Source organism: Epinephelus lanceolatus, chromosome 17 (assembly GCF_041903045.1).
Source record: "Epinephelus lanceolatus isolate andai-2023 chromosome 17, ASM4190304v1, whole genome shotgun sequence".
NCBI classification, from domain to species: Eukaryota; Metazoa; Chordata; class Actinopteri; order Perciformes; family Serranidae; genus Epinephelus; species Epinephelus lanceolatus.
This window is the reverse complement of record NC_135750.1, coordinates 32,078,875-32,105,505: the sequence shown is the minus strand read 5'-3', so window position 1 is coordinate 32,105,505 and position 26,631 is coordinate 32,078,875. Positions and strand designations below refer to the sequence as shown.

The following is a 26,631-nucleotide window of genomic DNA, read 5'->3' as shown; positions in this document are numbered from 1 at the left end:
AACTCTAGATTGCTTTGTAAGGCAAAGTGTGTATGGACTTCATGATGCATTCAAGCGCACCTTTTAAACTAAGCAATCTACGCTTAAATGGCAACAAAAGTTGCTTAAAACAGAAAGTTGTGATTTTTTTCATATTTTCCTTAGTTAAAATACATGGCTTACAGACTTATATCCATCATTACTTTCTTGTTCTTACACTACAGCATTTTCAATAATTAGATGCTAAAATATAAGAATATCCATTCATTTCTGTAAAGGAAACTTTTTAAAAATCTTTAAAAAAAAATCTAATTAAACTGTTTCCAGCAAACACTACAATATTCTTATACAACAGGTCCCCTAGTACTTCTGTGATAACTTTTCAAATTCTTTTACTGCAGCATTTTTATATGATTAAGTACTAAAGTCATACCCCATATACATTTTAGCTAGTAAAAATATGCATGTTCAAAATCATGTATTTTATTTCTTTATTCAGTGGATATAGGTTAATCTTTGTTTGTGGTCTATGTTGCCATTTTACCAATTAAACCAGACAGGCACAGGAACTGTATAATTAACATATATGCGTCAGTATTTGTTTATTTATTGCAAGTCATATTGTCATCGCAACACTGAACAATGTTATCGCAGATTTTCCTCAAATCATGCAGGGCCAATTTAATTGCAAGAGATCTAGTTACTGTAGATATCACTAAGGGTAAACTAGAAATGTGTTTTTTCCTAATACTAGGGCTAACCAACCCTTTAATCAAAGGTCAGAGGGTGCAAAGCTGGAAGCCCTCCATGATGGTGCATCATCCTGTAGCATTGCGACATCTGAAACCTCACCAGGTGATTAGGTGATCTGCCCTAATACTTATTGCCACCATCATCATGGCAGTCAAAAGCGCACCGGCAACTTTATTAATCCCCCCAGGGACGACACTTTTAATGTGATTTGCCTCTATAGCTGAGAGAATGTCCTCTTAATGGAGCGTCCCTGTATGTTGGAAGATGGCCTGGATCCCCCCATATGGACACAAGCCCATTACCATCAGCCAAACTGGGTCCCATGGGAGCAAAGCAGGAACAAAGCCCATCACTGTTCTCTTGTCAGACTCTGAATCTAGCTTTTGCCGCTTCATCATGGGTTCCCACCGCAAAAGCCCTCAGTCTGTGAAGAATCTGTGAGAAACGGATGAGGCTGGCATATTTTTGACTGCATGAAATTTGACACTGTGGCATGATGATTTTTTTTAGATATACTGGATTTGAAATACATTTCACCAATGTTATTTACAATGTAGTTGACTACATGGAATATCTGCACCACCCGTATCACATAGAATCAGTCAGAGAGTCAGACGAAGAAGTGCTCCTGACTGTTCCCTCTACACATTTTCCGACATAGAATAGAAAAAAGAAATGTATTGTTACACAGTACAATACAATCATTTTTAACCACAAAATAAAAGCTGCAGTCCAGGATTAAATATTGATATAATGATACCGTAGTGGTGTTTTCGGATAGTCGAATGTACACACAGCTGTTGAGAAGCACACTCCTATTGTCCACAAGCATATTGTGTGTCTTTACAGTCAGGGTTATTTCTATTGTTATGGCGGTGGATGTGACAGCAGCTTAATTCTCAGCAGACTGTCTAAGTGTTTTATATTGAGAGCACCGGGTCTATTTTTTGTCTATTTGACCAAACATTATTTATCCAGCCTGAGGAATTTGGAGGCAGGCTGAATAGACTGAGTGGACCTCGGCTGAGGATCAGAGACTGTATCAGGATTCATAATGGCGCCTGCAATTGCTCATTCTGAAAAGTAGATGTCAGAGAAGGCGTCCTTTGAAAAGTTTCCTGTTGTTCCCATTGCGGAGGTGGCGTTTATTCAGTCCTCCTCGTGAATGCGTCTCCTTGGGAGGTGATTGATGAGGGCGTGGTTAACCGCTGAGGGATGCGTCCTCTGGCTTGTTGAGCATAAGAATGTGTGACAGACTGTGGAGCAGGTTGGAAAAACTCAATGATCACATGATCACAAGCCAAACTGACCCTGAGGTTACCCTTAGTGGGTCAAAGGTCAGAGGTTATTAACAGGGACAGCAGAACAAATGAGTATTATTGACCTGCTGGGATCAATAACACTTGATTAAAGCAGCAGACACTCAATCCAAGATTTTAAATACATATTAGAATGTCACTTTGTCAATATGGTGCCATGATGTCCCTGTAAAAAACAATTTTAACTGAGATTCCTGACATGAAAAATAGAAATGAAGTAAACTGATGACTTTTTTGGTCTCATACTTAAATTATGAACCATTACAATTTCGACCTCTACTAATATTGACAAGACTTTGTCAATTTTTTATTAAGGACACTAAAAGGTGCAATTAATTCATCAGATTAAAATCGCAGAACATTTTTCTGGCCAATTTCACAGCTACCTTTTTGATCTTTTTTGAATGTATTCACAATCAATTAGGGATGCATCGATTGTGAAATTCTGGACTAATGCGACTGTTTATATTAAAAATTTGGCCAATACCAATTGCTTTGTTTGTTTGTTTGTTTGTTTTGTTTTTGTTGTAATTTATCCTCCCCTTTTGTGCCAGGGAAACAAAGAAATCCTCATTATAGAAAAATATCCAAGCTGCTTTCAAGTCACTCAGCCTTCATTACACTCAGTGTTGAGTAAGCACAGTTCAATCATACAAATTAATGAAATAACCTTTAAAATAAACGTCTTTCACATGAAAGACATCTTCAAAAGAACTGCTCCAGAAGCTGTTTTTACCCCCTATTTTATTTTACTGTGGAAACATCAACAAAATTCTTCTTCAGATTTTAGTATTTATTCAAGTTCCTTACCGAGAGATTATATTTGAACACATAATGATAATTTTATAATAAACCTTTGCCCAATACAATACAAATTTCTACTGGATAGATCGTGAACGCATCAAAATCCAGTTCAATTCAACCTCTGTAAGCAGATCGGGGAAACAACAGGGTGTGCTGCCTGACACGTTGGCAGTGAGTTTACTGCTTCCTTTTGTCCCAAGGGCATCCCAAACATGCTTTCTGTTGATGGGATGACATTAGTCTCAAGCTATGCTTTTTAGTCTGCACAAAATTGATGTGACACAACAGAAAAACATCCGCCACTGCCATAAGTGAATGCCATCTGATTTGCAGATTGGCCGATGGCAGTCTGCAAGGTGAATAATGGCTGATACTGATACTGAGTGCATCTCTAAAATGAATCCATATTTAGGGTGTAATTAAAGGTCAAGTGTGTGGGATTTGGGCCTATCTATTGAACACATTCCAGTTCCGACCTCATCACATATTGACATTTAGTCATGGACTTTCCACATCGAGATACGATGTGCAAGGTACCCTGGGTGTGTTGGTTGTCAACGTTCTGGGAAGCCGTGTCAAGTTCTGCCTGTTACATGCATGTTGTTTGTTTTCAAAATACAATTCCGCTTTCACAGGAAATGTACAGTTTGCATATAGTCTCTTTCAAAATAAAAGCACTATGTCGGTACAACACTGCATTGTCTGTTTTCAAAATACAATTCCGCTTTCACAGGAAATGTACAGTTTGCATATAGTCTCTTTCAAAATAAAAGCACTACGTCGGTACAACACTGCAATTGACTTTTTTTCCCTTCAACATTGAACACTCACACATGGTCTTTTTTTTCCTAAGAGAAAGGCTGCAGCCTCTTGTGAAAGTCAGTGGTTGTTTGACATATCCATGACCCCTCCCGCCCACCCTACTTGGATTTTTGCTGCCATAACTTTAGCTGTTGTCCCCTGCGATGCAGCCAGGCGCCATATCATGCCACCATGAAAGGACGGCTTTTTTCGTCAGTGTCTGACACCGGAACGCATTGACCAAGTGCTAGATTTCGACGACTCTGGAGTGAGAACGGGTTGATCTGTTGGCAGAAATGGAATGAGATATATTACCATATTTTAATTAGTGTATAATTACCTGAAACTAAAAAAAACATTGTGTATTCATCACCTGAGAATGAGCTGCTTATATCTACTTACAGAGTGGATCCTCTTTCAAGGAGTTCGCTGTGTTGTTCTACAGTAGCCCAGAACGGACAAACAAACCACTGGCTCCAGATAAGGCCATTTGCGTTTTTTGCATCAGCCATCATAGTTTTCCTGCATGCTTAGTACACAGTAGAAGTTTCAGTTGGTTGCAATCTGCAACCTCACCACTAGATGCCACTAAATCCGAGAAACTAGACCATTAAGTTGTAGTTTCTTCTTTTGTTTTCTTATTTTCTTTTTAATTCTGCTTCAGCATGTGATTGCTCCACAGTAGTTTGGATCTTGGAGAGCTGTTATGTACTTCACCAATGGTGAGGTAGCTCCATTTCCCTTTACTGCGTAAAAGTCTGGGTGTTTTTTATCTGTTTACCCGAGAGGACATGATGTTAGACCAAGCATTAAATGGATCAAAGCGTAGTCTTGAAATATGAATGGTTTTATTGTTATTTTATTGGAGTCTGTTGCTGGGTCACAGTTGAGGCAAAACATGTGAGCCCCATGACTGTCCATGTTTGGAGAGAGAGAGAAAACACTCATCAGAGCAATTACAAAAGTAGCAGATGAATGCTGGAAACCTGATACTTCTGTAGAAAGATTTACAATATTTATTTCCATCTTGGGAGTAATTTCTTGTTTTGTTTTGTTATGCTATGCTATTTAAAAAAACAGCAGGAGAGCAAGAGGCCATGGATCAAAAGCATCTCCTGGAAGAATTAGCTTCACACTCTCCTTGAACTTTTGCTTTGTTCTGATAGAAATATCTCATACTGATGAGAGCAGTAGTTCCAAAATAGGACACAGTTGCTAAGTTGTTAACCAAGACAGTATCTTCACAGTTCAGGGTTTCTCAGAGCTTTTTCTCCATCTGCTGTAAAATTGCTTCTGTTGGTTTCATGTGACTGATTTAATTTTGCGCGTTGGCTGAAATGAAGGCGTCCTCACAGAAGTGACTCGCTTTGTTTTCACTCTTTTCTGTAATCTCTGAGAAAATCACAGCAAATATCCCATAAGCACTGCTTATCCACCCGCGAGGAATAAATTGCACTCCAGCGGTGTTTGAGAAATGTTAATCATCGCCCCAACTGGGTAAAGACTGTGGAGATGTTTAAGTGACAAAGATTTTGTTTCTTGAAAAACCTGTGTGACTTTACACACACTGTAAAATATATGCAAAATACTAGCAGCTTTACACTGATTTGTGTTGACTGTTTCAAATAGGCCATTTGATTGTGCTGTATGTCTTGCCAAGAAGATTGACTAATTAATTTATGCTGTAGGCCTTCAGCCCTTAGTGTATGTAATATTTCCATAATGCAAACACAGATAGAGTAAAAGTCTGTAGCCCTTTGATGCTCTGGCAGCAGTAGCTACAAACCTGTCACAAAGCATACACAGTCAGCCTGTTTAATTTGACTGAACTGTCTGAGTGTCCACCTTTTCCCCCCTCCTCATTGAGCTTTCAGCACATATAAATTTACAATCCAGTAGGTGGTTATCTGTCTCGGTGAGTTTTTGCTGTAATTCAAAGCGTGTGGCCAGGCCTTCCCTCAAAGCATCTGCAAACTGACCCATGAATATTTAACACGTGAATAAATGGTTTTAATAAACAGATTCCACATTAGCATCAAAGTTGGTGCCAATACATGTTACACTTACTCTTGTTAGGCATAGCCAGTTAGATTTTTTTTTTACAGTGAGGATGAGACACGTGAAGTGAAGGATTTGCTGAATGCTTTTCAGCTGCATTGCTGCGAAAAAACAGGTCATCTGCTTTGCTACTGTGTATACTGTATCTGCCTCTATCTGGGTGTCTCCATTCAGAACCCTACAGAATGAAAGATTTATACTCACAACTACTGATTACTTTATAATCAGTGAATCTAGGAATTATATTTTGTTTTATTATTTAGTTTATAAAACATCTAAAGAGTCTACAACCACTCTGGTGGCTCAGTGACGCTGTAGTTAAGGCTATATGCTAACATCAGCATGCTAACATGCTCACAGTTATGTTGTATTCACACCAAACGCAATGTGAATTTTCACATTGTGTTACTAACAAGAGTTTGAATGATAGAATGTTTTGTGTTGACTCGCTTCATACGCGCGAATAACTCGTGTTATGTGCGCACAAAAACACTGAATTGATTAATGAACTTCCACCAGTACGTCCTGGCCTTCATATGCCCACGGAGGATCTCAGTGCTGATTGGCTATTGCAGCACAAATTGGTAACTGAAGTTCAGATTCTTCAACTCTCGTGGATAGACCTATGACACAATTTGTGCTACTTGTTTCATTTCGCTTAATTCATGTTTTTTTCATCATTCATGTCGCATCCATCACCCAAAACAAAAATGCCATAACTGCATTTTAGGAATTCTACTATGCTGTTATAGTATATTAACAAGTTGAAAACTACATTACGACAATTAGAAGAGTTAAAGAATCACATACTGATATAGGCCTACTTTGATTTCTTATTACCTGTTACTAATTATCTTATATGCATAGACTAACATCAGTGCAGTTACCATTTTGAGTTTGAAAACAATGCCTAGTTGTCTTTCTCCTTAAAAAGACAAATATGCAGCTTTAATTTAAAGGACTGCATTAATTGTAAGAACAAACCATTTAGTGGAAACAAGTCTTCTCAAGTTTAGGGGAGACTTGTGTGAACCCATAAAACCTGTTTTCACTCAGGTTTCTTCAGGTGAGAGTTCTAGGGACCCCTTTGAAAATGCCAATTCCAGTTCATTCCAATTCATTAGCCCCCCTCCTGACAAACCATGCTGACATGGTTGGTACCAATAGATGCCTTAGGTTGACCTCCATGTTAGCTTAAAGAACAACTGCAACAATTGTATTAGAGTGGCCATGACCTTATTGGACAAATTAAGACTTTGACCTAAGGAAATATTAAGTGCTCACCAAATTGATTACATTTCATCCTGAGGATGACATGAAAGTCTGCACCAAACTTCATGGTTAATCATTGTATAATTGCTGAGGCATTTCACTCAAAGCCACAAATGTCAACTGTATGGCAGTGCTAAAGGTATTGAATCATGAACTTTGATAGGATTCATCACCTGGGAACCATGTAGGTCTGTGCCATTTTTTTATTCCAAAAAGTTTAGTAAATATTGAGATATTTCACTGGATAAATGGAACTGTTAACCTGCTAGTGTCTCTAGAGTAACAGCCAAGAGATCAATATGATTCCGTCAGTACAGTTTATCCTCTGGTAACCATGAATGCCTGTACAAAATTTCTAATCCAATACGACCACCAGTAAAAATGTTTGCATCGTACGTTTCAGCAAATCATCAATATGCTACCATTGTACAGTATTTTTTAGTGGATATGTTGAAACTTAACATTTCACAGCAATGCTGAGGTGAAGGTGTGGTGAGGTTAACTTGATCATGTTTTGGCTTAAAACTTCCACGTCTGGTGGCACAAAACCACTGGAAAGATGACAAGGGACAAGTGAAAACATCTTTGTTTAGTGACTCAAGGCCCCTGGAAAACACTGATGTGTTGGGGAGAAACACTCAGGTTTGGTGCCACAAACCTAGCCTGGTGAAACCATCCTAATCTTGCGAGCTCAAATTCTATTTCGCTCCGCAGATCAGTCTGGCCGTGCAGTCATAAAGGTGCATTCTGGCATCGGTTAAAGCTTACCGGGCCAATCACAACCATTTATCATCAGAATAGGAGGGACAAGGAATGGAGTGAATGCATTTCAGCTGCACTGAAAGCTTTTACTGAAAAAAAGGATGTGTTCGCCGCCCTTCCTACGGGGTTTCGTAAGAGTTTAATTTACCAACTGGCTCTGTTGATCGGGAAAAAGATGGGACTCAGTGAAAACCCAGTGGCTATTGTTGTTTCTCTGCTAGTTGCTCTCATGGAGGAGCAGGTCAGAGAAGTGACCAAGCTGGGAATCACAGCCATGCAACTCGGAGTCCACAGTGAGGAGGAAATCCGCAAAGACAGCAACCCTCTTTCCCAGACATCATCACAGCTCATCTCTGCTGTAGCTTGCTGGTCTGTTTACAGTGGTGTTGTGCTAGCCTACGTCACACGTTTCGTTTACTCTGATTGGTTTTCCGTCTTTCCAATTGCGTGAAGGGGCACTTTGAGTGACAGCCGTTAATACTGCCCCTCGGGAATAGAGGAAATGTACCCTCCGCGTCCAGACCCATTCACGTTTTGCGAATTGGGTCTGGCAACGCGAGGCTACCACAAACCTGGCTCTGCCCATTTTTCCGACAGCCCATTGGTCCGACAGCCCATTGTTCCAACCATATTAAACCCATTGTTCATGATGCCCTGTGGTTAAGGTCTGATTACAAGGTCTGGCACAAAAACCACTTGGTTAGGGTTAGGAAAAAATCATGGTGTGGGTTAAAATGAAAAAGAAAGTGACAAACACATAAGCTGTGAGCCTGCTTTGGCTCAAGCCCTTCCCAGCTGACCCAGCGCCGGAGCGGCACACCATCAAGGCAGAAATACGCCCGCTGGGAGCCATTCAGCACCGCGGAGAGCTCCCCAGACAACCCGGACCCCAGAGTTAATAACAGGAGGTTATGGTGTTTCATTCTCTCCTCTCTATGACACTTGTATCTCGACCAGTAGCCTACTTTTGTTGCGTTGCTGATCCTCTATGGTACACAAATAGGCTACAGTAATAATCACATATCGGAACAACGGGACGTCTGACTAATGAGAGGTCAGAACAGTGAGAGGTCGGAACAATGCTACGGCACCAATAAAACATGAGCTTGGTAGATTCTCCGGGTAGCCCTCTCCCCGCAGTTAGGGACCGTTCTACACGGTACCGCTGGCAGGTGGAAATAGTCAAAGTGTGGAGGAGACGGACCAGGTTAAGCGACCGACCTCCGAAGCCCTCTCGCCTCTCCCCGCAGTTAGGGACCATTCTCCAAGGTACCGCTGCTTCTCTTCTCAGTTTCTTTTCTGAATTACACAGTAAACTCCATAGTTTTGAAAGAAAATAGTGTGGGTGTGTGCAGGTGCAAAGATGCATTCTGGGTGGGGCATGAGCGACCGGAGCGAAATTGGAGCGAGAGATAAGGCTCCGCTCCACCTTTTAAAAAAATAGCCGCTCCTCGCTCAACACAAAATCCGCCCGCTCCCTGCTCCGCTCCCACTCCGCTCACATGCGCTGGTGCTGACAGCAGTAAAAAAGGAAGCAGTCCTAAGCACTTGTAAGGACCGAGGTTGGGGTGGTGGATGGACTTTTGCCTGGGACTTTCCCCTGGAGTCACGTGTTCAGATCATGTGAATTTTAAGTGAACTTTGTATCATGGGTCCTCACCATGTTTCCTCTCCTAAACCTAACCTCAGTAACTTTACTTGCCTAAACCCATACACCCAACCATGTTTCTTTTCCTAAAGTAAATCACAGTAACTTTTATTGCCAAAACCTAACCTCTGTACCACTAACCACTTTACATTGATTATGTAACTGTATGTTAAGGATGTAAGGACCAATAATGGAAAAATAGATGAAAATAAAAACAATATAATGTTACCCAAGGTACCAAAGGTTGCTTTACAGAGTAGAACAACTAGTGTTTTTTTTTTTTTAATCTTGAACAGTAGCCTGTAGCTTGGCAGTCTTGCCTCAGTGTCAGGCCATCCACCATCCACATCTTATGGGTGACAAAATTAGCTCATATACGACGTCACTTTAAAAAGGTAGATATGCTACGTATGAAACATACAAATGTGTCCGTGGTTTGCAGAAATGTACAATGTGAACATTTTCCTCTCACAGATGGGCCAAAAATGTCATAGAAAAGTCCTCGAGATATTTCAGTCGGGAGGAAAGTAGTGGGCAGATTGACCTTGGCCTTGCTAGAGCCATGGCCCTGATGTTTTGAGAACTCAAGGTGATGTGTTCAAATGTCTTGTTTGGTCCAACCAACAGCACAAAACCCCCAAACTCTTCAGTATACAATCATATAAAAAAGTAAAAGCAGCAAATCCTCACATTTATGGAGTTGGAACCAGCAAATATATTTTTGTTGGATGAAACAACTAAAATAATAAATTATCAAAATCACTGCAGGCTTCTGTCAATCGACTAAACGACTAATTGTTTTAACCCTACTCTCCACTTCCTAGCATGAAATATAAAAAACAGGATGAAGTTGGTTTGTGTGTGTGTGTGTGTATGTGTGTGTCTTCACTGCTCTGACCTGATTGTTAGCCCTCCACATGATGTGAGATTCTTATTGTTTACTTGTAACAAGGTGCCTTTACGCACACATACCTTACTGTAGACATCAACATGCCACTGAGAAATATGATGCAAGTTATACTAATGAATGTACTGTATGTCATCGTCTCATTTCATTAAGTGTGCATACAATGGAGTACATCACGCAGCATCACTTTCCATTTGGATGAGTGCCCAAGTGGCTGCAGCAAGCCACAGTTTTATTTGCTTACGTACTTCATGTAGAATGTGACCTTTTGTGAATCTGATTTTAATAATGACATCAACATTGAGATCTATTTAATGAGACTCTGCATGATTAAATACTGTTTGCTCTCAAAGAGAAAGCAGTGCTCTATCTCGAGGCTGTGCCTGCAGCATTGTGTGTGGTCTGGTCAGTGTTACTGTGTGCATTTTTACTCACACTGAATGCATGTGTGTGTACACACCTCCGCTTCAGTGTGACTGTGTGATGTGGTAATCATCGAGATTCAGGGAGGAATCTGCCCATTAGTGTCACATAGTGAGCAGGCTGATGTCCTCGGGGTCACATGGCTCGGGAGAAATTGAGCAGGCTAAGATATACAGTGCAGTTTAAATTAATTGGGAAGCACTTCAGTAGCTTTTCAAACATTAACCACAAATGTTGGAGTTTATACTGAGGGCTGCTCCTGCTCTTCAAACATGCAGGGCCGGGGGAGTGGAAAATGGTTATTGTTTAAACATTCATCTCATTTGAGCTGCTCCAGCTGTATCTACAGTGGATATGTGGGGCAAGTCTCCCCAAAGGTAGTTATCATTTGTTTGTATGTGTGTGTGTGTGTGTGTATGTGTGTGCCATAAATTCTCAAATAATGGCCAGGGCTTTTGTTTACCTCAGCTAAAGAGAGAAACAGGTCTTTGTTTGACACAGACTATTATCAGAGGCAGTACTTAGATTTTATTTCCCCTGTTCCAAAAATATATTTAATATAGTGCATTCAGAAGACTCCCTGTTTTCTGATTTGCTCCACTTTGCAGTTAATATGTTGGTGCTTTTTGCTGTTACTGCAAATTCAGTGCATTCTGTATCTGTTTTACATTAAAAGACTCCCCGGAAGGCCTTTATTGTGAAATATTGGAAATATGGACTGTCATTAACAGCAGCATTTTAAAGTAGAACTGAATAATCAAATTGAGAAGAGCAACAGCAGAGTATTCCTGAAAAAAAAAAAAAATGTCAAAGTTAGGCCACCAGAGTGGTGAGTGTTCCACTAATAGAAACATTGTTGTGGAAATGTAGATTATGCTGAATTTATAATGCAAATGCAAATTATTGTACCGGTCATTTTACTTTTTGTGGCCTTTACTTAATTTTACCTGAGTATTTATGGCTATGATATTGAGCATGTAAGCATCTGCTATAGTACATGTGTCACAGTGTGCTTTTGCACAAGACCCTTCTATAAATTGTCGGGTCTTGCTGGACAGGTGAAATTGTATGTTGATGCAACTCAGTGTTTCCCAGCTGGTAGGATGCATCCCAAAGGTTGGCCATGGGCCTGTTATGAGAGGATTGCAGTGGAGTTGCAAACACATGGATCTACTTTGTAAAAATATATACATATATTTTTTTGAAGCACTGCAATGAGCAGTTCAAAAGTCCAAGTAGCCTATGAAATCTGGCACCGGACTGTAAACCTCCCCAAAACAAACAGACACTGTCATTACTCTAACAGTACAAATAAACCTGTAAATATAATTACTTAATGTCATGCCCCTTGTCTTTTTCGAAATATTGCTAGGTAACTGTAAGTAGCCAGACCATGGATGTAAAAAGAGAACTGCAGTGTTTGAGGTAGGACCTCCTGAAAGTTGCACAGTGGTGCATGGAGCCAAAAAAGTTCAACTTTCTGAGTATAAAATTGCCCACATCATCCGCATTATTGAGCCCATAGAGCAAGCGCACTACAGACTTGTGTGAGCCCAGCAGCTCATTTCTGTGGCTGAGTGGCTAACTTGCAGTTTACCCTCCTGTAACTTGAATGTGGATAAAATGCTTTAATCCTGCAGCTCTTGTAGACTTTCAAAATGCTACTGGACCAAATGGATTAAAACTCAATGTAAAATCATTTAATGTGAGGTGTGATGCTCCAAAATTGTATCCATTCATTTACAGACGTCTCTTTTACAGTGTAATAAAAAGTCTTTTTTAGGCTAATGGCATCACGTAATAGAAGCTGTAGTTACACAGTTTGGCCACCATGTCAAGTTGGCTTCAAAGTCAAGTGCACTTCCTGGGGGCCTGGTTGTAATGATCCTCCTGCTGGTAGCCAAATCATAAATGAAGCTAGCCCCCTAAAATGACTTAACACAAGTATGACACAGAATATTTTAAACGCTTACTGTTCTCTTTATTCTTTTCTTTTAATTGAGCTTTTCTTTGGCCCTTTAAAAGGTTGTTCTCTAAAGGCAGTTTCAGAATCCTGTGTAGGCCTGAATTAGTTAGCTTCGTGGCTGTACATCTGTAAATGCAGCGCAGGCAGGACTCTCTTTTTTTCCCCTTCAGCAGCAGTTTGTGGAGTTTTGAGTTGTGGGATGGATAATCGATCAGTCGATCTAATCAGCTGATCAGATCAATGGATGAGAGGAGCAGCTGTTAGTAAGTGGAAGCAAACTTTAGACCCAACACACTGAAGGTTAAGTTTCACTTTAACTGCGCCTGCCATTCTGCTGCTCTTTCCATGCCCTTCATCTGTGGAGCGAATAATAACTCAACGGTATATATTCTAATGGCAAACCTAATGAATGGTCCAGCTCCAAAAATAGAAAATCTAAACATAGCGGCATGCCACAAATTAATGAATGTGTGGGCTACTCTGGGCTGTAACCCAGAGAGGAGGTTCTGGGTTTGATTCAGTCAGCCACCTGAATGTTCTGTGCAGAGTTTGCAGTTCCTCCATAGTCCAAAGCCAAGCAGGTAGGTGAATTAAAAGCTCTTAACTACTGGTAGTTTGTCACCTGTGTGTTACACTAGTGAGCTGTCCAGATGCACCCGTAGACAGTATGCACTGGGATTGGCTCCAGCATCTCTAAAGGGTCTGTTTGCGACACTCAGAGAATTAATGAAGTCATGCTGCCTCTGTGTGTTTTGTAATCTGAGCTTCTCTGTGGTTTGATGTGGGAAGCCAGTCTGCCAGCAGCATGTGCATGTTAGTGTGTGTGTATATCCCACTGGCCACTTTGCACCACTGTACTTCCCCCCTGGTTAACACGTTAGCTTTGTCAGCACTGTTTCTGTTGTTTAGCGTTGTTTATGGAGTTACCACGGTTAGCTGCTAGCTGTCGGCTTGGCCATGTTGAGAACTGTGCCTAGAGGGCCTATAACAGGATAGGTGGAAATAAGTCTGAATGGGTGTTAAGTAGGGTTGGGAATCTCTCTGTGATAGACAATTTGATACGTATCTAGATACACGGGTTACGATATGATTCAAAAACGATATATTTTTAATACAGAATGATTCGATACGATTCAATACAGTGCAGGAACGCTACGATTCGATATGATTTGATACGATTTGATACGATTCTATGGTTAACATTTGTTGATGTAAACATTAATCATATATTATAAAATAAAGAAGCCAATTCTATAAAAATGACATTCTTACAGTATTTTCAAATTTGTAAAAGACCACATCCCCAAGCATTGTTGCTGTATGGCACTGGCAAAAATAAAATAAAAAGACAAACAACAACAAAATCACACATTGTCTGTGTTTTTGTATGTATCTTATATGGACTTGAGTCTGGAATAAAGTTTATCATAGCGCTGTACAATATAAACATAAAGCAGAATAAAATAATAACATGCAATGTAGGGGCAGAATCTGACTGATATCATGGACTGTGATGACTAGCAGCTTATCACTGACAGCATGTCAGACTATTTCTCTGTGTTTGCTACACTCTGTGTTTGTCATTTATAAAAAGATAAATCACTTTTCTATAATACATCAATAATATTTCAATGGAATAAATTACTTATTGACTTATTCATACTTCAAAAACAGCATCAATAAGTGATTAACATAGGGGGGATCAAAATAAAATAAATAAATAAAATAAAAATCAACCAGCCACCCTCTTCCCCTGACAAGTAAAGAACAGTCCCTAAAGTGTGGTGAGGTTTGTGGAAATGTGTTTCTCCTCTGACACGTTACATACCTGTGTGCCGCCACGGCTCGGCTGTTCAGGTATTTTTGGGCAGTCATGACACCGACGAAGACTTCTTGGACCGGGCTTCTCGGTCACCGATAAGTCGTTATCTTGCGCCGCGGAGCACTATGGCCGCTGTATTTGACAGGAATACGTATTTCTGTCTGTGTCTGTGACCCCCGTTCAACCCACAACCGGCAGGATTCGCCTTTACGGCCGGGCTCCACCGGCTGTAAATGTAAGCGCCATGTCAGCGTAGCGTCGCGGCGTATTCATTTGGGCTCCACTGACTGCGTACTGAAGCGACATGTAGAGAAGCCAGCGGGGTTGTTTACCGTTTGCCGAGCCGAGAGGCTGCATGTAGGCCGCATGAAATGTTAAAGCATTTTCCACCTAAGTTATTAGGCCTACATATATTTGAGTTATCTACAAGTTTACTGTACTGTTTGTCATCTACTCTTTCAAATGTCTGCCACAGATATTTACACAATGTCACGGATAAACATGGGTAAATGCATGAAAAAAAATCATCACATATCACCTCTGATAATGGTTTATTCATTTAAAAACACATTGTGCTCGTTTAGCACACTATTTCATGTAGTTGTTATCTGCTGGAGGGTCGCGTAGGGGAGCGTAGCACAACAAAAATAGAAGAGCCGCGTAAAATAGAGAGTTGTCGCGCGGCAGACAGGGGTTGTTGCGCCGCTCCCGTTGCCAGTGGAGCCGCTGTAATTGATTAACGGGGGCGAGCTGCTACGCGAGTCGCGCTGCAGACGTGTCGTGCCGCTGACGTGCCCGCTGGACCCCGGCCGTTAGTTTCTGCTGCGGCTTGGCTGCTCCCTGGTTTATCCAACCAGCATTAGCTTCTGTTCCTCAGCTCCACCGGTCAAGCTGGCGCTGATGTTTACATCCATTATCGTTGTCAGTAATGCCTGCTACGGAGCAGCTGGCTCTCGCGTTGTTTTCGAGATGCAAACTGTTAAAGCCAGTCAACCGATTGCTAGTCTCGCGATACCCGATCCATGACTCTACAATCGATTCATCTAAGGATTCATGGCTGATTCGTATCGATTGAGGAGGCTGCTACCAACGTAGCCGTATCTCTCGCTTGTCAAACCGGATATCCGGTCGTATCGGTTAATCATTCCCAACCCTAGTGTTAAGGTAGCTTATTTGTGAACTTTGTACCAATGACTGAGAAGAAATATGGATCTCAGGGGCCAGACTAGTTGGGAACTCATGGCAGTGCCCTTGTTTGCATGTGTGCAGACAGAGGCGGAGAACAGCGAAGCAGGGAGGGAGACCTCTTGAACTCATGACTAATGCTTCTTCCTAAATGCAAAGGGGGTGGTATACCAAGGACAGGTTACATAGTTAAAAAGTGTTGAGAGTAGGACTGGAGACATTATTAAATTCTATCCAGCGTCCACAAAAAACAACAGCAAATATTTCACTCCATTGTGACAGTGTGAGGCCATAAGGTGTGCTCGGCAAATAACTTACAGTTTGTCTTATCCTGTTTAGAGTACCAGATGTGTGGAGTTTACCGACTGAGGATGTTACAGATCATGCCACACAGTTAATCACAGAAAAGCATGCAGAATTGGATGCTAAATGGACTTTCAAAAAGTTTCCTCTAATTGTTGAATCTTTTTGGCACCCATTCTGTTGTATTATGTGAGACACCCCACCCGTCTGGAGCCTCAGCAGTTTATAAGACACAACCATAACTTATAACATTTATTAACAGATAGTTGTTGGCTTGGGTCTGACGGCTGTAAAAGGCTGTTGTGTTGCCTGTGATACCATCATTTGTTTTATGTTCCTTTAAAAATGACCTCATACAGGAAGCCAGTAATTCACAATTATTTTGCAGTGAATAATATGATAGTGATATATGATAGCATCTGGAGGGGACTCAGGCATGCTCATCTAAAGATTCAAGGTCAAAATTCAAAGCTGCAATTTAAAATCTTCAGTTTTTAATATTTCAGTTTAAATATGCTTATTAGGGGTGTAACGGTACACAAAGGTCACAAGTTAAGTACAGCAGGACAAAAAAATCCCAATGCATAAGGGTACAATGCTTTTCATTTATTTTGATCTGACAGCAGTGCCAGTGTCCAAGACAGACAAAATACTCTTGCTGGGGACTGAGGTAAAATTTTGCCCACTAACAACTTTGGTAACTATCATAAAGTAAGAGTAATTTCAAACACTCCTGTATTACACTGTACAAACCCTACACAAACACTTTCCCAAAAGGCAACAGGTCACAAAGACTATAAAACTGAAAAGCATCTCTGATGATATAAAATTGAAAATCCCAAAATACAACAAAAGAATACAATGTGTGCCTTAGGAGGAGTATGTCAATTATGTTTACCTTGGCTATATTTAAACATTCACCCATACAAGCACCCATACCTTGATCATTTTGCTTATTGGCTAACCCAGTCTCAGTCCAAAGTCGTCGTAATCTAGTGCTTGCGCAGTGACTTGCGGTATCAGACATTGACGAAAAAGTCATCCTTTAAGATCTGCATGATACATGGCTGGGCGCTGTTATAGTTAAACAGAGCCCAGCAGCATCAGGGGGAAACGCGGCGGCACAAGTACGAAAGTTAAGGCAGTGAAAGTGGGTGGGGAGGATGGTGGATTGGTCCAACACACAACAGCTTTCACCCAGGAGAGACGCGTCCCTTGAGATTATAAAGCCAAACTCTATTCTTTTTTCCTTGATATAAACACATACTTTTGTTGCTTAAACCCACACACGTGTTTGTTGTTGAAAGGAAAAAAAAGTCAATTTGTGGTGTTGTACTGATGTAGTGTGTTTATTTTGAAAGACAGTGAGTGCGTTTACATGGACAGTTTAATTCCCTTTTCATTTGGAATGAAAGTTCATTCCTATTAAAGTGATCTTGTAAACACCTAATTTGGAATGAAAATTGCCAATGCGATTGAAAATTCATTCCGATGTAAGGGGCTGGAATATTCTGTTTCTAATTCCGAATGAAAGAATTTCTTGCACTTGTGTACACTCATTCCTCTTTAAGTTCACCTTTACACTACATGTAACATTCATTTACACACACAATCATACACTGGTGGCATACACAGGTGGTTACAAGTGTTTGCACTCACATAATGATGGCACAATCATTGGAAGCAATTACAGTTCTGTTTTTTGCCCAAGGAAACTTTGACATACGGACATGCGGACTGGAGGCATCACAGATCGAACTGCTGATCTGGTGGATGACCCGGTCTACCTCTTGAGCCATCTCATGAAGGCCTTTGGAGTTCTTATAAAAGTGTATGATCATCTCGTTTTATGTACATTATAGATATGAATTCAGCAACCTTTGATATTTTTTGTACAGTATTAAATTTCCTGTTTGTTGACTTACTGAGCAGTGACCTCTGCCCCGTCATGAGGCCGTCAGTCGATAAGGTAGGAAGTTCTGAACATTCAGCAAATTCAAAGAGGGTAGAGCAGTGGGCTGCAAGATGGTTCAGGATAAAAGGAGGTGCTGCAGGCACAACGGATGACCTTCTGACCTCCACCCTGAGCCTGCTCTTTTGTAGCGTATTGTACATGATCAAAGACAACTTTGGATGAGAGCGGAGATGAGAGTCAGCCCTTGGCCAAACTGACTGGACTGGGAGGTTAGTCTGTCAGGAAGGCAACTTCAGTGCTCTTCCTAAGGCGTGCTGCACCTTGCTGCGTGAATGACGACTCCTGGAGGATGTCTACAGAAAGTCTTATTAGTAATTCTTCTTGTGAAAAGTCAGCAGAAATAGAAAGCTGGTGTGTACAGGTGTTGAGCTCAAATCCAGCACACAGATACATTCAAATACCAGATTAAGAAAAAGACGTGACGCCCTCTCTGATTAAAAAACACAAATACAGGAGGTGCGTTTCAGTTACACATAGTTTTTTGCAAGAAGACCTTTAGTCTGGCCACAACCTGGTTGGAGGGGTGTTAGGGAGTCCTAATGGTGCAGACAGAGTGTGTTTTAACCATGAGCTGTACAATTTAACACATGATACAGATCATTAACCCCAGATGGAAGTCATTTTTCTGCTGCTAATGATGGCTTGTCTCCTGTATGTGTAGTTAATGTTTTACATCAACCAAATGAACATCAGTTACTGAAACACAACCACAATGTTCATACAGTACATTTAGTGGATTGACATCCATGCATCCAATCTCTAGAGTAATTCTGCATTACTTTATGGCTCCTTTAAATCTTTCATTCTGCACAGACTGTCGTATGGTGAGTTATTTAGCTTCTGCTTTGATGAGGTAATGGGGAGCATTTTGCTACCAAACTGTCCCACGTGTCCAAAAAGAGTTTTAGCATTACTTTTATTTTCACTCTGGGACAATGGCTGTGGCTTTGATAGCCCTACTGGTCTTGTTTTGTTTCTTTTGGCTGGCCCTGCTCTGGCCTTTGTGATTGTTAATTAAAAAAGAAAAAAAAGTTTTGTTGCTCACATTTGGAAAAAGGCACTACCCTTCTTCTCATTCACATCACACTGGACATACAGTACAGAGTTAGAGGAAACCAGGGACACAATTTCAGGAAGTTTTCTTTGGCCTGCAGAGAAAACCAGAGAGGAGATTTTTCTGAGATCCATTTTTAGTAGCGTCGGAGGTTTTGGGGTGAGCGGTGGGGGTGGACAAGGAGCGCCTGGCTGAAACCTCAACATGTGTGTGTTTTTGCCTCTTGGCTGGATGTGGTCTGGGTCTCAAGCATGCAGGAAATGGTCTATGCTGTCCAGCTAACAGGTGCAAGTTAAATCACCAGTGAGTGATCCCAGTATTTCCCAACTGGAATAATACATGAGCTAAGGTCGAATTCTGATTGGAAATTAAGCACAATTACTGAAGTTGTCACTTGGAATGCTTTGGTCTACATGTGATATCAGTTAAAGCTGTCCTTAAGCAAGACTACATACTTTCTTGATTCCTCTAGCTTGAAACACAGAGCCCTTCCCTTTATTCCCAACTAGCGAACCATTATTCTGTGAACTGTGCTCTACTGTGTGAATAATATAAACATCCTTATCTCCATTTGAATGAATCATGTTTCCTTGGAAAGTTTACACGGTCAGCAAGCATGAGCTCGAGTGAATTTCATGTCAAAACTAATGCCTGACCACCACTTAGTGTCAGCAGACAGACAGACAGATATGTAGATAGATAGTAATCACTGACTTAACTGTCGTCCCTGACTCTTTCTCTCTCTGTCTCTCTTCTCCAGGGACCTGAAGAATAATTTGATAAGTACAGTGGAGCCCGGGGCCTTCCGTGGTCTGCTGGCTCTGAGGAGACTGTAAGTATGATGAAGCCTTGTAATAGCCTTTTCCAGGGGACATGGGGACAAGTCTTCTGGCTTTAGAGACAGTGAGAGGGAGTGTCTAAAGTACAGAGTGAAGAGAGGACTGAAGCATTTAACTGATGCAAAAGTGCTGAAACTACTCTTTCAGCCTTTTCTGAGCTTTCTTTGTCCAGACAGTGCAAAGTGAGGGCACAGTGCCCTGTCTTAAGCAAGGCCTTCCTTTATGTTAATACAGACACATTCACATGTCGGAGCTGCCTGGTGTGACCACAATCTGCAGGATTTAGAGGTTTTCATGTTTTGCTGGAGGGCACAACAGCGGGAGGTGTTAAGGAAAGGGAGAGCATTTGTCATTCACTTTCTCCGCTGAGATTGTGGGGGATTAGAACCACTGATCTTCTGCTGCTTAGTGTGTTAGAGAAAGACTTTGTAACCTTTGCTAAAGGCATACTGAAATTCCTCCCATTTCCCATCATCCTTGACTCAGTTGTTTTGAAGACATAACCAGCAACTTGACGAGTCAAATGTTTAACAAGAGCACAGGTAAAAAAAGAGCCATGAAGTCAGCAAACTGATGCACAAATTTGTAATTTACACAGTGAAATGTAGCTGCAGCTCACTTAAAATCACCATAGGGAAACTCAAGATGGACTGCTGCAACCTACAAGACAAGGCCCGGTTGCCAAAAGAGTTAACACATTCTTTAGAGATTTTCATGCTGTGTTCTACAACATAAAATAAGTCAGTTAATACCCCACTTACAAATCGGAAATCACTACTGCACAGACTCTGGCTCCAAATCAAGATGGCAGCAGCTGTATCCAGGTTATTTTTATACTTGTAGCAGGGAAGGGCAACGGCCCAGCACTAGGACCCAGGCAAGTGGGCGGAGTCTATAAAGGGGAAGGGGAACTCACCTGGGCCTGTCTGCCTGCACTGAGACACACACCTGGGAGTAGAGCGGAGGCCTGCAATTGTTTGCTGCTTAATTTGGGTCGGTCTGTTTGAGGTAAAACCTTGGTGTGGTTGCCGAAGCATGCCAGCCATGAATTAAGAATCCAATCACCTGCAAGCCTCTGACTGAGAGGAACAACCTTCTTCTTGTTTTACAAGCTAGAATCAACACCTATATAGAGAAGCCAACCACTGTTTTTCCAACAATTAGTTGATTTTGTTGCACTTTTAATTTATTAATTTAGTGCGCCATTTATTTTGTTCTGTTGTGTGAGGCCTTACCGCATTGAAAGGGGAGACCAGTTAGTAGTGCAGCAAACCTGTTTTTGCTTTGTGTGCTTTGAATTATTTTTTTATACGTGGGTAAATTTTCAGTGTTGTGGATTAATTTGATCTATATTGACTAATTTGTCTGTTGTGTTTTAATCCAGAGTTTGCCTACATAATTTATGACTTATTTGTTTGTTTTTTTTCATTGTTTATTGCATAGCCCTTCCCCAGCCTCCCTCATGGTGTAGCATGGCCCTCCCATTTTCTGGTTTCATTTTGTTTAGTTGATTAATCACCTTTATCAATTATTTAATTACATTATTGCTGTTAGTTTAATAGTTTCATTTGAGTTCATGTTAAAAGTTTGTTGCTCCTCCGTTGAATCAAAATATATTTTATGCTACGCATTAATAAAAGAACAGTCTCTGGTTTGAGTCCTTAACGGTCTTAAATAATTTACCTGATTCGGTCACATACTGTCTGAGTTAGCTGAGTTAGTGCTAATGGTAGTAGTCTAATCTGCTGCCTGCTGACCACTTCTGTAATGTTGTGTGAGTCTTCATTGAAAAAATTAACATGGACACATCCCAGTGGGACTTGATAATAAATCTGTCTGAACAGAGCTGGTGGAAGTCTTCTGCTGGGTGACAGACCCACATACCAAAGCTTCAGTTATGATATAAGTGTAATAAAACAACTGATTTATCTTTTTTTGAGCCTTTAATGTGGTTTTCAGAATCTGATCATATTTGGCAGGTGGGTCAGGCTTTCTACAAAGTTTGTTCCTCTATTAAACATTTAGTCCATACGAAAAATTTAGCATTGTTCGAATCACTATTGTTAAATAGAGCTTAACGAATAAAGAAATGTGGGAGGTTGAAGAACAAACTTTACTGCATCTTTACCTTTGCTGTGAAAAGTCTCAGGCTACTGATTTTTAGAGAGAGTTGTGTTGTGTGTCATACCTTCTTCTACATTACAAGTAGGCTAATAAGAAATTCACCTGCTGATACATTTGGGCATTTGTTGTGTGACCCTCACTTTGAATGTCATAATGGTCCAACGAAAGTGTTTCATTCACCATAAACTACTGGTCATATCAAACAAAGGCTGTAAATGGCAATAAGTGTAGCTATTGAATTAAGCAAGGTTGAGTTCTTGCTTATGAATACAACTTTTCATATGAAAAGTAAGTTTGCATTATCTCCCTTTTTAAAAGTGAAATCTTTAGAGAAAATATCTCAAAGGGCAGCTTTACCAGCCTGTTTTTAAGAATATGACAGCATGCATTTTAATTGGAACAAAGCGACTTTATTTCTCCGGGTTTTTATTATCCAACTTGGACTTTCAAAGTTACACAAGACTTAAATGTCTTATGAACTTGCAATGTAAACATGCACCAAGTAATAACTTTGGCCGTAGAAAAAAGTCTGAGTTTTTTTTCTTTGTTTCTGGTTTCTTTTACTAGAGTAATTTTCTCGACGATTGCTCTCGTCCTGGCTTTCTACATATAGGCTTCAGAGTGAGTGACATGATTGCAGCCTGATAGTTAGTGGGATCCGGGCTGGCAGGGATGCAGGCAGTGAGTTAGCCGTGCTGATTCGGGGCGCGTGTGCGCCAAGCTCAGGGAGCAGCAGAGTGCTAATTTAAGTGCTCCCCAACTGGTGATTACTCGAGTGCTCTGCTTATTTTCCCACAGCTGCTCCAGCAAAGCAGCTCTTTAATTACAGAGTGCAAGGGCACGGAGCCACGGACGCGACAGCGCTTAGCCACTCGCACACGGAAGCCCACTGCATTTGCACGTGGGTGTGTGTGGATGTGTGTGTGCCAGCAATTGTTATATGAGGAGTAAAAGGTTACAGAAGATCAGGACACATATTCCAGGAAGTTTAATCGATGAATGAACACTGTATACAACGGCTTTCACAGCTGTTTAAGTTGTCTGTTTTTTAAAAAGGCATGCGTGAACACAGACACTAACACAGAAACATATTCTAAATTCTCTTGTTTTGATTGTAATATCAGTAAAACTGATGTTCACTATATGAACTTGAGACTCTTCTCCTCACTTTACCTTTTTTGTCCTTATAGGGACCTGTCCAACAACAGGATTGGCTGTCTCTCGCCTGAAATGTTTCTAGATCTGGGCAGCCTCTCAAAATTGTGAGTAATCCCTAAATTAAAAACACGTGTTACACCGCTTTATGCTAATTTTGCTCTGTCTGCACAGAGTGGTGTTTGATATGAATTTAGTGCAACATGGCAAAATACAGTTGTGTGGCTTTAGTGCAAGTGAGGACGGACCTGTTGTCGAATAAATGTCTGTGTTTGAACCGTTCCAGGAATTTATCTGGGAACATCTTCTCCACTTTGACCGTGGGACTCTTCACACATCTCGTGGCTCTCAGAGTGCTGTAAGGCAAACATGCATATCATGTACATAATATGTTGAGTTATTTAAGCTGTGGTTAAAAAATACATTTAAAGCTCTGTTGTTCTTGCTCAGGTCACAGTTTTAAGTTAAAGGCTGTTTTTGTTGCAGATATTATTATAGCAGGAAAGGCACAGGTGTGACTAATGTCATTAATGATGGCTCAGTTAAATGTAGGTAGGTTAGTAAGCAGTGAGTCATTGTCTACACTGCCCTGGAACTGCCACACATAACTTAAATAAAACCATCATTAACTATCAAATAAACCTTTTTCCTGTTGCTGTGACAAACCCTCATTAGATGAATTAAGTCGCTCATATCCAGTAAAACAAGCACACAGGTTGTAGCTAACTGTGCGCTGGTTTTCCCACCAGGCACTTCAGCACTGAGACATTGTTCTGTGACTGTCAGCTGAAGTGGCTGCTCCTCTGGGCTCGAAGCAGCTCGGTGAGGATTGGCAATGACACGGTGTGCATGTTCCCCACTCACCTTCACGGACTGGAGTTTCGCAACCTACGTGAACAACAGCTCAAATGTGGTAAGGACTTACAATAATGGTTTGGAGTTAACATAGAGTGGCCACTTATGGGTGTTTGTTAACACTTAAAATTGATTAATTGATTTAGGCAAAAACAAGGGAGTTCAATTTAAAAGAAAAGGGGAAAAAAATCTATTTAAAAAGCACATTATTGTAATAAAGTGTGGAGGATGTGATAGCTAACATTGTTCTCAAGCAAAAAAAAAAAAAAAAAAAAAAAAAATATATATATATATATATATATATATATATATATATATATATATATATAAAATTAACATTCCAGCAATTAAATGTATTTCTTATTAGCTTGCACATTAGTAAGATAAAAATAGCTGCAGGGCTACTGTTTTTGCTTGTTGGTAGCTTTACACCAGGCCCCAGGAAAGCAGCTCAGCCTTGCAGCAAATCTTTCCCAGTGGCCACTCACGGTATTGCAGCAAAAAAAAAAAAGAAAAGAAAAAAAATCATCTGCGGCCCAAAAAGCATTTTCCCCATAGACCACCACTGTAAAAGAGACGCCTGTAAAACTGTTAACAGGACACCTTGAACTGCAAACATGGACAATTATGACTCTTTCTATTCTAAATTTTTAGTCATAGTGGTTATATATTAAGCTGAGAAATGTAATTTAAAAAACTGTGCCATCATCACGATGTTAAGTCTTTGAGCCAAGCGGGAACTTGCGGGCGGGGCCAGCAGGAGAAACACTACTGCGCATATTCAGTGTTCAGCATCCTGTGGAAGTAAATCCAGAAGCTAGAAAACGTTTTTTACATATGCGAAGGTGAACAACTCCATTGAAATGAATAGGCGCCATCTTGGCATCCAGTATCTAGTTATTAGTAAAAATCTATGCTTTACACCTAGCTGGCTAACACTGTTTGAGCCAGACCACAATAGCTGTAGGGTTAGCCTTGTAGCTAATAGTAGCTAAGCTAAAATCTTGAACATTTTTTGTTTTTCATATTACCAGATACTTGTAGCTTTTTGCTCAAAATACAGTATCATATGACTGATTATCACTAATAATTTCTTTAAAAAAAAAAAAAGCAGTTCAAAGTAATGCTACAAATAGTAAATGTAATGCCATTATCATTCACTGTTATTCTTTCTATTCTAAATAACTGAATAATGTCTTACAGAATCTTGCATAAAAATTATAGCTATAATTATAGCCAGGGTACTTAATTTTTTCATTTTAATTTTTTCCTGCATCAGACTAAATTTGTAGCATCAAATTGATGTCTTACCCATAGTCCCCACATAATGTTCCTCCAAATTAGCACTTTTGTTAATTAGTTGATTAATTGATTCCACCTGGCGTCCCAGGTGTACATTATTATTTGAGTCTGAGGCCATAATGAAAGCCAGCATGTCTCTGAGATCTGAAATCGTCTGTCTCACAAACAGTCAGATAGGAAATGCCTGAAAAGTTTTACTTTCTTTGAAGGGACACATTCTCACGATGTGGATTTTATCAAGAAAAACAACTACAGAGTACAGCATACAAATGCTTCTTGGCTTAGTTTATCATTCACAAAAGAGGCTCCAAAGTCATCTTGATTTTTTAAGATTAGTAGGTTGGAATTGTAATTAATTACAACTCCTGAGGGGATTAAGCTCGGGGAGAAATTAACATACCCTTGAAGAGAGTAACAGGTAGTGACGTTGAGTCTCTTATTTCAGAGACTGATGTTAGCGCTGTGTGGTTCTGCTTGGTGTTTACTTATCTACTTAAAAAAAATGTAAATATGATGTGATTTTGAATCCATTAAATTCAAGAAATTACTGAAAGAGAAAACTCTTGAAATGATCTACATGAGTGAAAATTAGTGTAGCCCTTTTTTAAAGCAAAGTGAGGAACATATTTTAAATCAAACCTCTAACCACTGAATATTGGAGGTTTTTTTCTTTTTCTTTTTTTTGCTGCAAAATATAGTTGACTTGTTTTGAGTTTATATGGATTATATGATGACTATAGACGACTTAATTGAAGTTCATGTTACTTGCCTTGTATTAATTAGCAATTGAGATAAAAATTGTATACAAAGGACATTCAGCATCTGTTCCAGTCAAGCTTCAGTATAATTTGACATCTACTTAAAGAGCTACAGCTTCAAGACAAAAAATGTAACTTCAAGTTTTAGTCTTTCTTAGTTTTTAGTCTAATCTCAACTTCATTATGGGACAAAATATCTCATTATATCTTACTTTCGTTTGCATGAGTGTGCAAGGTTCTTTACTACTCTGTGCCTGTATGAATTTAATGTCAGGGAACAAGTTAAGTTTATAGTTTAAGTTTATTTACTTTATTAATCCCCCTGAGGGGAAATTCAATGTTTTCACTCTTGCTTGTCAATTACACACAGGTCTGAAAGACACACACATGCACAAACAGGACCTATACATGCACAAAGTGGAGAGATCTCAGAGTGAGGGGGCTGCCCTTTGGTCAGGTGCCCCGAGTGGTTGGGGGGTTCGGTGCCTTGCTCAAGGGCACCTCGGCAGTGCCCAGGAGGTGAACTGGCACCTCTCCAGCCACCAGTCCACGCTCCATATTTTGGTC

General features: G+C 40.3%; 1 protein-coding gene across 2 annotated transcripts in view; it reads left to right on the top strand.

Annotated features, from left to right (window-relative positions):
- Window positions 1-26,631, top strand: part of adgra1b (adhesion G protein-coupled receptor A1b) — a 247,673-nt gene that overhangs the window by 24,801 nt on the left and 196,241 nt on the right. Inside the window, exons 3-6 of one of the 2 annotated variants that reach the window (XM_078176317.1) lie at window positions 19,792-19,863; window positions 23,185-23,256; window positions 23,436-23,507; window positions 23,908-24,062. In XM_078176317.1, the coding sequence (XP_078032443.1) occupies window positions 19,792-19,863; window positions 23,185-23,256; window positions 23,436-23,507; window positions 23,908-24,062 (371 nt within the window). Of the gene's footprint in view, window positions 1-19,791; window positions 19,864-23,184; window positions 23,257-23,435; window positions 23,508-23,898; window positions 24,063-26,631 lie in introns of both variants that reach the window. The other variant, XM_033613474.2, reaches the window with a different exon arrangement.